The following is a 17119-nucleotide window of genomic DNA, read 5'->3' as shown; positions in this document are numbered from 1 at the left end:
CAGATCAAGTGACGGAAAGGAGCAGATGCAGTCTGAGGGTCACAGAGCTGTGGGCAGATCACACAAGACTTTGTAGCCCCTATAAAGACTTCGGCTTTTCCTGTGAATGAGAACCACTAGCAGGTTCTAGAGAGAAGGGATCTGATCTGGCCCTCATTTTATTTTTATTTTTATTTTAGACAGAGCATGCACGTGTGCTCGTGTGCAGTAGGGAAGAGGCAGAGGGGGAGAGAGAGAGAATCTCAAGCAGGCTCCACACTCAGCGGGGAGCTCTTCCCACCACCTGAGCCCAAATCAAGAGTCAGACACTTAACCGACTGCGCCACCCAGACACCCCTGATCTTCATTTTAAATGGAAAATAGAAGTAAATAGTGTTTAAAGTAAAAAACCTGAATGTAAACTCTTACTGTGTGTCCTGAAGCCTCTCTGAGCCTCAGTTTTCTCCTTGGTAAAATGTGAAACTACAGATGCCTCATAGACTCGTTGTCAAGATCAGACAAGGTAACACACACAAATACTTTATAATGTACAGACTATAAACATTTCATGACTAGATTTACTTCTGCCGGGTAACTGTCATGTACCCCCCTCTTCTCTAGGCCCTTATCCCATACTTACTCCACTGCTGCAGCCACCATCCCATTTATGTGACTGCCGTGAGATGAAGAAGACCCCGACACCATGAGTTCAGTCTGATATTGCCCTTTAACTTGTTGAGAGAAAGGCAGAGAAAGTTATTTTTTGTTGTTGATGGCAGAGTGAGGGTTTTTAGCATTTTTTTCCTTGTTGTTATAAAGAAAATCCTTTCAAAAACAATGCATGTGGTAATCATAAAAGTGAAGTTCCAAAAAAAAAACAAAACTGTATGAAACTCATCTTTATTTCATTTGGCACTGTTTTAATAAAGCTAAAACTGTGGTTCGTGGTCTTGACAGCTTGCCTCATCCAAAAGGAAACAAAAGGGAAGAAAAAAGGATAGAGACACATAGATGAATTCAAATTCCTTTGATCTGGGTCCTATTTCTAAGGGGATCCCAGATAAATTAATGAGTCAGAGAAAAGGCAGTAAGATGTAATCCAGAATACTGATGACAATAGCTGTCTGTCTGCCTACCTGTCTTCTGAGATCACCATCAAGGTATGAGATCATCAACCAGACCAGAGAAGGAAGGCAAGATAGAGGCCCACCAGAGAACCACAGGGCCTATAGCATCTGACTCCACTTCTCAGGGGCAGGAGCTAGACACCCAGGCCCTGGTTTTATCTCCACCTCTTAATATGTGAGTCAATCTGAGTAGTGATAGAAACCTGCAATGGAAAAACCCAAGGAAAACCAAGATCTCTGGGGAAAATTATAAACAATCTCCTACATCAGAGGTCTCTGAGGGTTTCTTTTAAGTATGTTACAGCAGAAAGAGCACTATCAAGAGAGTAAGGAAATGAATTCTCCTTCCACCTCTACTACTAATTAATTATGTGGCTTCAGGAAATAAATTATCCTCAATGCACCAATTTCCTCTTTTTTTTTTTTTTTTTTTAAGTTTTACTTATTTAAGTAATCTATACATCCAACATGGGGCTCAAACTCACAATCCCAAGATCAAGAGTCACATGTTCTTCTGCCTGAGCCAGCTAAGCTTCCCCCAGTTTCCTCATCTTAAATAAAGGAGAGGACAAGAAACACCTAAGGTTTCCTCAAGCTCTAAAACCCTTTGAATATAAACAAAAAATATGTTTTTTTTTAAAGCCCACATTAATATTTAGATTTTTAGGATATTCAAAAGATAAGTATTGCTGAAAATTCTGAAGTTTTTCACCAGCTCTATAAATCCCTGAGTGATGTGAACACAAACAAGGGGGCCCTACCTTAAAGAGTTAACCTACTACCAAAAAGGGCAAAAGTTACCTGCCCACCATCTTCCGTCAACTTTATTTTTATGAATTACTATTCCCCTCTCTCCAACCCAAACTATTATAAAATACACAGTTCAGAGGCAAATTGTAATGATCAGCAAACTAGAAACTTTTTTAAAGAAATCTGCAAGAATTAAGTATTTAGACATCAAGTGATGGAAGGAATAAATGGACTGAGGAACACTCTTCAATTGTTAAATTAATATTTTTTAATAGATAACATGTATATGGTACAAAACATGAAAGATTCAAAAGGCAGATACAGTTAAAAACAAAGAAAACTGTTTTCTGAGGGATAAATCGGAGAGGGCACTTGGAGGACTTCAGCGCATGTTGTGCTCGATTTCTTAGGTTGGGTTATGTACTCCATATATTGTTTTAATACATACTCCGTATGTTCTTTCACATTTATGTGGTATTCCATAATCATAATAAAATTAGAAGATAACTGTTTTGTGGAACAGAAAGTCTCTTCTATCCCAATCCTCCAGCCCTGAGGTAGTCATTGTCAGCAGTTTCTTATGATCCTTCCAGAGATAACCTAGACAGAAAAACCAGACTCCCTAATGGTATCGCATCGAGATCAAGGTATGTCAAGGGACCAACAGAAACCTAAGGGACTGTGTCAATCCCTTTCTCAAAAGTCAACTCTGTTCCACTGTTGTAGACTCAGAAACTAAGACTACACTGGCTGGATACAGGGACGAGGCCCGCCTGGTCAAAGTCTTACATACTAGCTGGCAAGAGCCAAGCCCCAGCATTCCTCTGTTCTAAAATGCATCAGCCAGTGCCCCAACATTCCCTTACTCTTAAACTTCAGAAATCCCAAATATCCATCTCAGATCATTCGTTTTCTAATTACAGTGATCTAGACAGGTGTCCACAGTGGTGACAGATGCTTTAATCCTCCAATCGTGGTTTGATCAGAACACTTAGATTTAACAATACACATCATAGGAACACAGGGCACACTGCACATCCTGAGATGTGGAAGAAGTTCAATTTTCAAAGCCAGGCGTACAACAGCACCTACTCTGGGCAAGGACTGACTAAGAGACGAGACGGTAGTTGGAGGATTCAGTTCTCAATGCAAAACAGATTTTTAAAAATTCTGAGAATATCTTGTTTTTTAAAGGCTTATGCCTATTTATTAGGGGAAGTATGCCAAACCAGATTTTTCATTTATTCAAAAAAGATACTTACTGGAGTGTCTACCATGTGCCAATGTCAGGAGCGAAAATACAAATGACTATATTGCCTTTGAGAAGCTAATAACCTAATTAGAGAGATGGGTAAAGATGATAATTAGTCTACAATGTAAAGGTGGTGCTGTAGGAACAGAGAGAAGGAAGGACTGACTCTATTCAGATGCTTCACAGAAAGGTAGCATCTGAACTGGATCTCAAAGGGTCAGTAAGAGACCATCAGCAGTGAGGAGGATGAAAATCTTCATATACAAGTATGTCTCACCAAAATCTCCCAAGCTCCAAATACTAAATGAACACTGTTAATAAATACACAATGTACCCTGGAACATTGCTATAACAGTCAGTATCCTGAAGTTTAATTTAGGATAAAGGCTTTGCATCTTAAATCTTGTCCAAAAAGTTTATTTTTAAAAGTCTCATTAAACAGGGGTGCCTGGGTGGCTTCACCTATAAAGTATATATTCAGGGAAGTCCAAATATTGTATTGCTAGAAATTAACCTATGGCTCATGTAGTCTAAATATCTTGACTTTTTTTTTTTTTAAAAAGAACAGTGGGCTTTTAGTTTATCAAGGCTTCATAATGATGCTTTTTCTTTTCCTATCATAAATATAGCTATCATACTACTGTTGCAATCCAGCATAATGGCCACAGCTTAAGAAGAAAACAGTAACAATATTACAAAAATTTTGAACATTTAGGAACCACAAGTACTAGAGAAATCGGTTTGCTATGCCCACTTTCTCTACTTTTATGAACACAGGCAAAAGACAAAGGTACACACACATGCTATTTATTCTCTGCAGATCTTTCATTTTACCTGTACCCAACACCCTTGTCAATTTTATCTGTACTTGTCTTACATACTATTATCCTTTGAAAGTTTTATGAAGTAGTTGGTCCAACAGATGGGTAGCTAGCCCTGCCCAACATATGTCATAGGAAAAACAGCTCTTAGGCAAGGCAAGAAGTAAGTCCCTTTAGGGGAAAGCAAATAATCTTTTAACCTTTACTAAGAAAAGTTACTGGACTGAGATAATCTGTAAGTAACAAAGCGATCAAAGAAGGGTGAGAGAGTTCAAATGCTAACTTATATTCCCTGAGATAAAATGTGCACTTGCCCACATACAACAGAGAACTTTAACACAGAGAAGGGAAACAAAACAAACCCCAAGCCAGTTTAACTGGGAGTGATTTCATCAGAGACAAGTGGGAAACAGTCAGATAAGCATACTATCTTGTTTAGAACACGGAACTCAAGAGATCTGAGGGAGGAAAAGGAAAGGCAACAACCTAAAAAATATAGCATATATGAACAGAAGAACTCAACTAATAAATGGCTCATCGTGGTCTTATTTGTAAAACCAGAAACAACAGAACGGCAGCAGTATCTTTCCTCTTTGCCCTTCCCTGTCCATAAAGCTTAACCTGATAGCATCTGATCCCGTCTTCAGATGGATATCTGTGTCTTTCAACATACTATCTAAGTGTTCCCCAAGGAGAACAGTAAGACCAATTCTGCCAGAGACAGTATCTGCCAAAACCTAGCTCATTCTAATGAGTGAAAGCCAGTGGATGGGAAGAGGTCCGCAAATGCCACTTGTATGAATCTTTCAAGATATGCTCTGAAACAGGAAAACACTACAGACTACATTTTAGCAGAAGTCTAAAAATAACAAAAGAACATTCCCTATTTTTAGATAACTAACTTAACAAGTTTCAAAACACTAAAAGTAAAGGGGACCATTAAAAACAAACTGGAATTTTAACTGTTTTAAAAGACTTCTGAATTGAGAAAATTGTTTTTAGAGACAGAATTTCAAAAATCTTACATTCTTTCTGTTGACTCCTTTCTTGCTCAAACTTTCCCATCTCCAAAACTTAGAGTCTCAATATTATTGGTTATAAAAGAACATTTCCAAGAACCAAAAGATGATACTGAAAGGAGGTTATACCACAAATGAGAAAGAACTAAAGAAAAATTTTAAAACATGCTTTCACAAAGAGACATAAGAGTGTGGACAGTAATGTATAAAACAGCAAAAGCAATTTAAATATCCTACATTAAAAGCAGTGCTATAGATAATAATAAAACACTTAATTACAGGAAAGTGTTTTCTTCCCCTCACATAGGTCTCCTCACTGAACGGTTTTAAGTCAGTAAATACCTAAAGCAAAGCTATGTCTGAATAACTGGAGTTTGCAACTAGAAAAAAAAACAACTAATTTTTTTTATAATAAAAACCTGAACATGAAGTACATTCACTGGACAATTTATGTTTAGCCCCATCTATCTTCCTCCCATTTCCATCCAGTCCTAGTACAGATATACCCAACCTTATTAAAGAAACCCATGGCAAATAGGATCTGCAGGAGATACAAAATTACCGGACTGCACAGCCATCATTAACATCTCTGGTTCCAGTAGAGTCATGACAGATTCTTCTCAGAAACAGCAACCCACAAATGTAATGAAAAAATTCAAAGTCACAGAAGATGTTGTCTTCAGAGGCAACTGAAGCTTTCATAAATTCAATCTCGTGCCTTATGCTCAAATCAGACTGTGAGAACTCACTCCCCTTCTCAGTACAGTTACCAATTTATCCACCCTTCAGGCAAGTCAAGATGGCACAGAGTTGAATTACTGCCGACAGGAAACCAAAAGGCGCTCAAGTTAAGACACATGAAGTGTGGTTAGAACAGTGAGTGAGCTCCTCCCCTTGCTGTTCGTCTCTGGGGGGAGGGGAGAGACATACAGAAAGAGACCTTCAGAACACAGATCAAATGCTTCCCCCCACCCCCCCACCCTTTTCAGGAGGAGAAGGTAAGGTTTGTTCAAAACTTTTAGTATAAGGGACTTGGCTGCTAATGCAGCTTAGAGCAACAGATTAAAACACAATTCAAACAACTCAATGCTTTGAAACAAACAGCCCAATTACTGACCCATTACTTCGGTGGGGATGGGAATTAGGTACATACAAACACATGCATACAAAGGGTTGTGTATGGTGAGTTAGTTTTCTGAAAAAGAGTTCTAAGGGCTTTTCATCTGTGGTATTTATGGATAACAGACTAAGGAAGCTGAATATTTAACTACAGAAGCACAAGTATTTCTCCACCCCCACTCCAATTAAAATATCTGTTTCAAAAAGTCATCTGAATACATTCCGGAGCTGTAATCTGTCTTTCAGATCTGCCAATCCCCTAAACGAGCCCCTTAATTTGTTCCTATGTGAGACATGTGATCTGTCAATAGAGTTTTACTGATGTTATTTGACTTTTCTAAAATGGGTTGTGATCTTGCTAGACGTACGGAACACATAAGATGACAGTTCAAATATATAAGAATTTCCCTTATACTTCAGTTCTTTTTCCATTAGCACAGAGCAGGCTCTTCTGAACAAGAACGAATACAGGCATTTTACCTTCCACTGCAAAAGACAAAAACAAACTAAAATCCTTTCAAACCAGAGCAATTTCATTTATCCAAACTGAAAGCCTCACTCATTCCCTTCACAGTCCTTTTCACTCACTGACCGTCATTATAAGCACATTAAGATGCCCTTTAGCATATCTGACGGACTTTTAAACAGCTGGAAACTAGAAATCCATGTTTGGTATGTTAGCTAGAATTCCTTCATCTTTCTGGTGAAGCAGCAGCCTGTATCTGGAAAGCCTGCTGCTGCAACTCAGCCCAGCGAATGCCATAACGCTTACAGAGTCAAACCGATGATAAATGAGCACCACTAAGACCTTAGGAGAGAAAACAGTCCCACAAGGACTGAGGGCAATATTCTGTTATTAGAAGAAAGAAAGCAATGCAGACTTGGGGTGGAGGAGATGTTATGGAGGAGAGAAAAACTTCCTTTCTTTCTCACTCCAAGAACATCATGTTTAAAAGAAAAGCCAGCAAAGCTCGATATAGAAGTGTGGGAATGACTCAACAGGCAACCAAGCAGCAGCCAGTGTGGGCTACGTGCTGCTCTGGGAAGACAGAAGCATTCTCACCAGCCCCTTCTGGCGATCAAATTTTCAACTGTCTTATGAAAAATGGGTAAATTTCAATTCTCAGACTACATGGTAGTCCGGTCAGAGGTTAGCAACTAAAGGAAAAGCATCCTTAAAAGGTTGAATCATTCCTTTGTCCCTACGTGGGCAGTACAATCTGCTGTGTGAGGGTTTTTCAAATGAAACAAGTTCTCACAGTTCTGTACTTACAGGAAAATAAATACAAATCATAAGATTCCTGCAGAGACGATGGCAGGAAGGGCAGAGGGCTGTTTCCCTCCTGCCAAAATGTCTCTTTTTGCTGTAGAAGAGGGCCTGGAGGGTCATAGCTGTCAATACCGCAGCCCTACAGAGATACTGACAGTCATATGGTGGTGGCAGCAGTAACGCATCATGGTGCAAATGATGGTTAACTTTTTCATGGCAATTCTACACCCATTATCTCACCTGCAGTTTGGGATCAAAGGAGCTCAAGAAAGGGAAAACAATTTTTAGACAGAAATCTAAAAAAGCAATCTTTTTTAAAAAAGGAAACAAGCAACATAATCTTTCCCTACTGCTAAGATTTTGCATTTACCCTGAAGGGTATCAGCACGGTGACAGACTCACTGTGAAACTGGCTTTAAGACAGGTTTCGCAAAGCTGGAAGTCTGAACCCCTATGACAGCCTCAGTGCCACTATTTTTTTGTGTGTGTGCCAGTCAGCAAAATTTCATGGAGAACTAAAGTAAACTTTGACAAGGTCTTTGTACAACTGAACATGCTTTTGAAGTTAATGGCACCAAGGGAATGAAGTGTAACGATCTTAATTTCCAATTAAATAAAAGCTCTTTTGCTTTTAATCATAACTCTCTAGCTAACCAACACAAAATTAATATGCTACAGTCTCTATTAATCCACACTAAAGGGACTTGATACCTGCAGTATATCAATGTACTATATTCACAAAAGCTTCCCCACACCCTGCCCAAAGTCTCCACAGAGGCCTCTAATGCTCATAATCAAAGAGAGCTAGACAACTTATCTTACTTGAACTTCCTGCAGGATTTGTCATAGTTTCTACACTCTTCTTAAAACTTCCTATTTCCTTGATTTTCTTAAGATTCCTAAGGAGCTCTCTTCTTTCTCTGCTCCTATCAGGAGCCCTCCCTTCCCTCTTTTATGTATTCTCCCTGGGCAATCTCATCCTTTCTTAGGGTTAACTACCTCCTACATACTGACCCACACCCAGCTTGACTTTATCTGCAAGCTATCAACAGCGCATCTCTATCTGCTATCTGAAACTCAGTGTGTCCCCAAACAAGCACCCAATGCCATCCTGGACCAACCCCTCAAGATACACTGCTTCCACTTTTCCTATCTTAAGTAACTGTATTCAGGTCCCAAACCATAAACTTAGATACCCCTCCCTCAAGCCCTAGACACCTAAGTCTGACTGTTTCATAATTTATTCCTCAAGTTCTTCCTTTTTGTTCCATCTCTACAGCCAGTGCTTTATTTCAGGTCCTTCATATTTCTTGCCTGGAGTATAGCAACAGCTTTTTTTTCTTTTTCTTTTTTTTAATGATTTTTTTAAAGTTTATTTATTTATTTTGAGAGTGTGTGTGTGTGCATGCGCATGCGTACACATGAGTGGGGGAAGGGCAGAGAGAGAGGGTGAGAGAGAATCTCAAGTGGGCTCTGCACTGTCAGCACAGAGCCCAAAGCAGGGCTCAATCTCAGGAACAGTAAGATCATGACCTGAGCCAAGATCAAGAATTGGACACTTAACCAACTGAGCCACCCAGGCACCCCATAGCAACAGCTTTAAAAAAAAAAAAAAAAAAAAAAAACATGAATTTTGGCTCAGGTCATGATTTCCTGGTTGGTGGGTTTGAGCCCCATGTCAGCTCTGTGCCAACAGCTCGGGGCCTCTTAAGATTTTCTGTCTCTCCCTCTCTCTCTGCCCCTCCCCTGCAAGCAAGCACGCCCACATGCGCAGGCTTTCTCTCTCAAAAACATATGAATGAACATTAAAAAAAAAATTATGGAAACACTGAAACACAAAGTAGAAAGAACAGCATAATAACCTGCTTATGTGCCCTATCACTTAGCTTCGAAATTTATCAACACGTGGCCGGGCCCCTCCACACCCCCCCACCGCCACCACCACACACAAAGTGTGCCCAGCCCACACTGATCCCTCTATAACAAATTCTAGCCATCATTTCATTGCATCTATATTCTGTACATCTAAAAGAACAATTTTTTTAAACATAATCACAATATTATTACCACCCAAAGTTCTAAAAATCCTTTAATATCAACTATTCAATGTTCAAAATTTCCCAACTGTCCCATAAATTTTTTAGTGTTGATTTATTCAAATCAGAGTCCAATAGGGACAATACATTGCATTTCATTGATGTGTCTCTTAAATCTCTTTTAATCCATAATTCCTCCTTTTTCTTCTCTTGTAGTTTATTTGTTGAAAAAAACCAGGTTGTTTCCCCACATTTTGGACTTTGCTAATTATACCCCCATGGTGCCATTTAACATGCTGCCCTATCCCCTATATTTCTAGTAAATTAGGAGTTAAATACAGAGGCTTGATCCAATTCAGGTCAAAGTTTTTCATGAAAATACATAGGTGGTACTGTGTACTTTAGCAATAGTTTCCAAACTGCGTTCCTTCTCTCCAGCCTTGCCTTCATTAAAAACCATCCTTCTTACCAAATAATTCTTATTCAGCCTTCAAATCTTAGTCTAACTGCTGCCTTCTGATGATCCTGGCAGTCTCCCCAACCTCCTCACACTCTCCAAGGATATGCTAAATATCCCTCATTTATGCTCCCCCAGAACCTGTGCCCACCTCTATTAATGCTCTTTACCACATGGCTTCATGTCTCTACATTAACAGATGGAGCACAGTGTCTGACATGTGACAGCATTCATAAATGTATGCCAAATAGAATGAAAAGCCCTATTTAGTGCAGAAAATTCTAACAGTATGGGAAAAGTTCATAACAACAAAAGAATCCCTACCTGCTCAGAAAAGGCAGGTATAGTCTGTTAAAGTTTTCATTAAAGCACATGCTTAAGGTGCTACTTTTTGGAAAACTGAGAAAGACTAAAATAAAATTATCCATAGCATTCAAGTATAGAATGAACATAAATAAGGACAACCACAATAATGCCCTCAGGGATATTAAGAGCTAATGGCAATGAAAATGCCCAAATTGTAGGGAATGAGTGGGAGAAACCAGAAAAACAGAGTGCCTAGATCACTACAAAATAAGCAATTCTTTAACTATCGAAAGCTGTCAACTTCACCAACAACTGACATCCATTTCTACGATGGAATGTAGTACAGACAGGTACTATACACAAAGTAACAGACGCCTTTTTATGATCTCTGTGGGATTTCAGAACACTAAAATGTAATCATGTTCCATTTCTGATTTAGGTTCTCACAAGTGCATACAGTTTACTGAGGTTCATCTCTACCAAAATCTAATCATCATAATGAAAAAATTTACAGGTCCCAACCAGTTAAGTCTCTCCCCCAGATACCTGGTATTGGGCAAAGTGAAAACACCCAAAGATAACATAACCCAGCACTCAGGCAAGTCACTATAGGTCCTGGGCAGCATCTATTTCCTGTGACCAAAATCTACTACTGATGAAAAACCCAGTCAAGACCTGCAAACCTAGGAGGATCACACAGTACCATAGGTATGCTCTTCCTTGGCTTCAGGATACATGAAGGCAGTATTTTCAGGTAACTTTTCAAAGTACAGGAAATGTTAAGGGCTATGATAGCTATAAATATAAACAGCCAGGTCATTCATACTGTATGTCTGAAATACTGTCATCAGGCACAATGTCAAGTGCCAGTGGGGGCACAAAGACAAGGCTGAACCAGACTGACACTGCCTCTACCCTCAAGGACCTTATAAAGAAGTAGGACAGGGGCGCCTGAGTGGCTCATCGGCTGAGTATATAATTCTTGATTTCAGCTCAGGTCATGATCCCAGAGTTGTGGGATTGAGCCCTATGTTGGGCTCCATGCAGAGCATGAAGCCTGCTTAAGATCCTCTCTCCCTGCCTGTACCCCTCTCCCCCTCATTCACCCTTTTGAAGAAGAAGAAGAAGAAGAAGAAGAAGAAGAAGAAGAAGAAGAAGAGGAGGAGGAGAAGATCTCTAACCAACAATTTAAAATAGAAAAATGAAAAAATAAAGTACTAAATAAGAATACAAACAAGGAGCTAAATAAACGTGGAAGAGGCAGCAATTAGCTCTGGTTACAAGAGACGTGGATTGTCTCTCAGAGGAAAGATGATGTGAGCTGGGACCAGAGTTTATCGATTTCTTTTCAGATTCCCAACTCCACAGACTTATATACCCATGACTCATAAAATAACAAAGCCAAAAGAAACCCAGTCTTGACCTGATCCAGCCCCTTATCCAGAGTATATACTGAGTGAGAGACATGTAAGAAACTCTTCTACAAACTCTGACAAGCAGTTGGTTCCCAGTGTGTTACAAGAGTACTTTGGGAAGAACCTTAAAAATAATGTTAATGGACAAGGAAATGAACTGAACGGTCAAAAAATAATGAAACATCCACTGGCTACAAACGTTTGGGGAAAGGTTCTTTCCTCACTAGGAACCAAAGAAATACAAATTGAAAGGAAAACATTTTTTTTTTAATATATGAAATTTATTGTCAAATTGGTTTCCATACAACACCCAGTGCTCATCCCAAAAGGTGCCCTCCTCAATACCCATCACCCACCCTCCCCTCCCTCCCACCCCCCATCAACCCTCAGTTTGTTCTCAGTTTTTAACAGTCTCTTATGCTTTGGCTCCCTCCCAGTCTAACCTCTTTTTTTTTTTTTTTTTTGAAAGGAAAACATTTCATTTATCACATTAGAAAACTCTTTTACAAATGAGGTTATCAACGTAAGTGAGCCAGGCACTCATGCAGGGTTGACAGAAGTATAAATCGGCAGACCACTTGGAATGGAATGGAATGGATCAAAGTATGTCTCAAGAATCTCAATTCTTAACAAGGCCTACAAAGGTGGGTGTGCTCTGGCCCCTATCTGTCTACTTATTTCACATCACTTTCTTCTCTCTCCAGTGACATTACTGGTATTCTTTTAGTTCTTTTGTGCCAACTTTTCCCCAACAATCCTTGCCTGTGCCCTGTCCTCTTTCCCACTCGCAGCCTTAACACATGCTATTCCCTCTTTCCTTTGACCAACCACCACTTGTGTTTTGGCTGTCAGCTTAAATATCTCTTCCTCAAAGATGCCTTTCCCAGTCAATCCCCCTTCCCCCACCTAAATTGGAACCATTTCTTTCTTTTTTTTTTAATTTTAATGTTTATTTATTTTTTGAGAGAGACAGAGACAGAGCAGGAGCAGGGGAGGGGCACAGAGAGGGGGAGACAGAATCCAAAACAGGCTCCAGGCTCTGAGCTGTCAGCACAGAGCCTGACACGGGGCTCGAACTCACAAACCGTGAGATCATGACCTGAGCCAAAGTCGGACGCCCAACCGACTGAGCCACCCAGGCGCCCCTGGAACCATTTCTATGAGATTTGCTATTCTGTTATCTTCTGCTTCCCACCACCAAAGCACTTACCAATTTTGTAACTATGAATTGGTGTGTGTAACTCTAATCTTTCTTTCACTAAAATAAATTCCATGACAATGTGAACTTTACCTGTCTTGTTCCTTAATGTCTCTCCAATACTTAACACACAGACGGTGCTCAACAGATAGTGAATAAATTTTTCAACATTGAAATAGTGAAATTATTTAAGACAATATTTCCACTTCTAAGGAAATAATCCAAAATTCAGAAAAAAGTCATCTGAATACTAGCATATGTGTGAGAAACAGAAAATGATTCATATGTCCAACCAGGGCAGGGGCACCTGGATGGTTCAGTCGGTCTAGCGTCCGACTTCGGCTCAGGTCATTATCTCATGGTTCATAAGTTCAAGCTCCACATCAGGCTCTCTGCTGTGGGCAGAGCCCACTTCAGATCCTGTCTCCCTCTCCCCCTCCCCTTCTCTTGAAAATAAATAAACATTAAAACAACAACAACAACAACAAATATCCAACCAGGGCAAAAATTAAATAAATGATGCACAGAATGGAATGTTATACACCCACTAAAAAGGCTAATTATAAAAATATTTCAATGACATGAAAACCTTTAAGCTGTAACGCTAAATGAAAAAAGCACAGTATTAGCTCAGTTACTTTTAAAATGTACATTTGGAAGAAGACGAAATAAATAAGCCACATGCTAAGAGCAATTTACAATGGGAGATGACATCCACTCATTTTTGTTTGTTTCACTATTTTAAGAGAGAGATTCTATCTGGGATCCGTTTGTTCTCCAGGAGCCTAGCACAACATCTGATGAATACAGGAAAATGAGATATTGATTATTTCTAACTGCTGAGGTGGAGTAGGTTGAGAAATTCTCTAAATCACATTTTAAAAAGAATCACTTAATGAACTGACATACTTAAGATCTGGACACTTTCACATTAGCTGGGAGACCTAATCTAGAAAATCCTTGACAACCATGCTTCTTGAGGAACATAAGTAACTTTGTTATATCTCTTTCTTTCCTTTCCCCAAGGAAATATTGTAATTTAGATCAGAAACTGCCCACTCAAAATTTTTACTTCTCCCAGCAGTTAATTAGCACCTCCTGTGTAACACTGGAGACTGGAAGGGTACAGCGCGTCCCCTTACAGAAAAAAGAATACAGGATCTGCCCTTTCTTCCACAGGCTACACACTTGTGGAGAACAAATGAGCACTTCCTAAGCTTTCCACAAAGGAGGAGAAAAGTCTATGAAAGAGAACCTAGTACACCCTTTTCACTGCCATTCTTTCCTACTTGATTCTCTTTACATCCCACCCAGCATGGCAGATAACAAATACAGACTTGGTTATTCCTTTAAAAAATTTTTGGGAATCACTAACAGTGGGAAAATTAAAAAAAAAAAAAAGGTAACACAATAGCATTAAAATATATGAAATCTCTAAAAACTAAATCTAACAAAAGATGTGTATGACCACCACAAAGAAAATTATAAAACCTCATCAGGAGACCCTGTAGAAAATCTAAATAAATGTAAAAATATACCATGTTCATAGTATAATACTATGAAGATATTAATTCTCCCCAAACTGGTTTATAGATTTCATACAATCAATCCAAATCAAGATCCCACAGTTATCTTATAATTCATATAGAAATGCAAAGGACAAAGAATAAGCCAAGAAAAACGCTGTTAGAAAAAGAATAAGGTGGGAGGACTTATTTCTCGCACATAACAGAGCTTATTACAGTTATCATAGCTAAGACTAGGAGGTCCTGGTGCAAGCATTGTGTGTGTGAGTGATATTTCAAGTCTTTATTTATTTGGTTGATTCCTTAATGCCCTCTTTATTTGACTGATTATTTATTGCCCATTTCTTCAATGGATTATTTGTTTTTTGGGTGCTGAGTTTGATAAGTTCTTTATAGATTTGGGATACTAACCCTTTATCTGGTATGTCGTTTGCAAATATCTTCTCCCATTCTGTCGGTTGCCTTTTAGTTTTGCGGATTGTTTCCTTCACTGTGAAGAAGTTTTTGTTTTGATGAGGTCCCAATAGTTCATTTTTGCTTTTGTTTCCCTTGCCTCCAAAGATGTGGGGAGTAAGAAGTTGCTGTGGCTGAGGTCAAAGAAGTTTTGCCTGCTTTCTCCTCGAGGATTTTGATGGCTTCCTGTCTCACCCACTTTGAGTTTCTTTTTGTGTATGGTGTAAGAAAGTGGTCCAGGTTCATCCTTCTGCATGTCGCTGTCCAGTTTTCCCAGCACCACTTGCTGAAAAGACTGTCTTTATTCCATTGGATATTCTTTCCTGCTTTGTCAAAGATTAGCTGGCCAAACGCTTGTGGGTCCATCTCTGGGTTCTCTGTTCTGTTCCATTGATCTGAGTGTCTGTTTTTGTGCCAGTGCCATACTGTCTTGATGATTACAGCTTTGTAATACAGCTTGAAGTCTGGGATTGTGATGCTTCCTGCTTTGGTTTTCTTTTTCAAGATTGCTTTGGCTATTCGGGGTCTTTTCTGGTTCCATACAAATTTTAGGATTATTTGTTCTAGCTCTGTGAAGAATGCTGGTGTTATTTTGATAGGGATTGCATTGAATATGTAGATTGCTTTGGGTAGTATTGACATTTTAACATTTGTTCTTCCTACCCAGGAGCATGGAATCTTTTTCCATTTTTTTTGTGTCTTCTTCAATTTCTCTCATAAGCTTTCTATAGTTTTCAGTGTATAGATTTTTCACCTCTTTGGTTAGATTTATCCCTAGGTATTTTATGGGTTTTGGTGCAACTATAAATGGGATCGATTCCTTGATTTCTCTTTCTGTTGCTTCATTATTGGGGTATAGGAATGCAACCGATTTCTGTGCATTGATTTTATATCCTGCAACTTTGCTGAATTCACGAATCAGTTCCAGCAGTTTCTTGGTGGAATCTTCTGGGTTTTCCATATAGAGTATCATGTCATCTGCAAAGAGTGAAAGTTTGACCTCCTCCTGGCTGATATGGATGCCTTTAGATTTTTTTTTTTTTTAATTATGGAGTACTTTTCCACAGGTGCATCCACAACACAGCAATGAAAATTGTTGAACTAAAGCTATATACATACATGAATACCACACATGTTGAACAAAAGAAGAATACAGAATTCCATTCATATAAACTTTAACTAAACTATATTGTTTGGAACTATACAGGTGATAAACGATTTTCAAGAAGTCAGAACAGCAGTTACTCCTAAAAAGAAAAGATGAGGTTGTGTTCAGAGAGGAACCTATAGGAGGCTTCCCTGGGGCTCACAATGAGCTACTGTTGAGTAGTGTTTACACAACTTTTTGGTTTATGGTTATCCTATTATTTATGTACTTTTCTCTATATATGTTCTCTATATATATCTCCCACCAAAAAAGAAAAAAAATACTTGAATGGTAAAATATATATCACCAATCTAATTTTAAGGGGCTTGATTAGTATAAGAAGCTTTTTCAGCTTGGAAGACATAATTTCAAAAGTTCTATCCCCTTATTCTTGAAGTATATTCACATCTGTTGGATGATGCTTCAGAAATGGAGGTTCCTATAAGATATATGCATTTTTGTGTGTGTGATAGTTCAAGTCTATATTTACTTGACCCTTAGTGAGTTGGAGAAAGGCAGTTCCTCAATAATGAGAATTAAGATCTCCTTCAAAAATGCAAAAATTCAAGTCATACAAATTTCTCATCAGCTTTAACACCAAGCAAGGATTTGCTGGCCAGAACACTAGATGTGCGGGACAGCTGTCTAGGGGATGCCTACAAAAGGGGGCAAGACAGGACAGAGGAAAGGTAAATCTCACCATTTTCAAAAAGGTTTTCTGGTATTCAACCTCTAACCATGTCCCAAAGAAATTATCCCCCATAAACAGATCACTAGCCCCAAATTTAGTCTGTAGCACTTAAAATGGGGAGGAGGAAAAAAAAAAAAGAAGTTTCATATTTATTATGAATGGGGCATTCCAGGATGGAATGGGGCAAAAAACTAGTAACTGTGGTAAAACTTACTCCTCTTTATACCTTTCAATGTCTTTCTCAGTGTCTCATTCACTATTGGCACTTTACAAATACTGCTGAATACTGATTTCCATGGTGGTCATGGCAGTGAACAGCAGTAGAATTAGAGGAAGGTAGAAATAACTGTTCTGGAATAAAATTTTAAAAGTCAAGGACACAATAAAAGGTCAAGAATATAATCTACCAAATACAAGCTTTCTCTTAGAAACCTTTTTTTTTTGTTTTGTTTTTTCAACGTTTATTTATTTTTGCAACAGAGAGAGACAGAGCATGAACGGGGGAGGGGCAGAGAGAGAGGGAGACACAGAATCGGAACCAGGCTCCAGGCTC

The 17119-nt window shown here is 38.9% G+C and overlaps 1 protein-coding gene across 3 annotated transcripts in view; it reads right to left on the bottom strand.

The window, feature by feature from the left end:
* MRTFA (myocardin related transcription factor A) overlaps positions 1 to 17119 on the bottom strand; it is a 215596-nt gene that overhangs the window by 96930 nt on the left and 101547 nt on the right. Inside the window, exon 1 of one of the 3 annotated variants that reach the window (XM_040490745.1) lies at positions 5511 to 5761. The exons of the other annotated variants lie outside the window; for them this stretch is intronic. Coding sequence (XP_040346679.1) covers positions 5511 to 5556 — 46 coding nt within the window. The 5' untranslated portion in view covers positions 5557 to 5761. Of the gene's footprint in view, positions 1 to 5510; positions 5762 to 17119 lie in introns of those variants that run through there. 3 annotated transcript variants of the gene reach the window in all.

This window comes from Herpailurus yagouaroundi, unplaced genomic scaffold, assembly GCF_014898765.1.
Source record: "Herpailurus yagouaroundi ecotype Mexico unplaced genomic scaffold, PumYag 182, whole genome shotgun sequence".
NCBI classification, from domain to species: Eukaryota; Metazoa; Chordata; class Mammalia; order Carnivora; family Felidae; genus Herpailurus; species Herpailurus yagouaroundi.
Note: the sequence above shows the minus strand (reverse complement) of the source record. Positions and strands in the feature narration are given on the sequence as shown.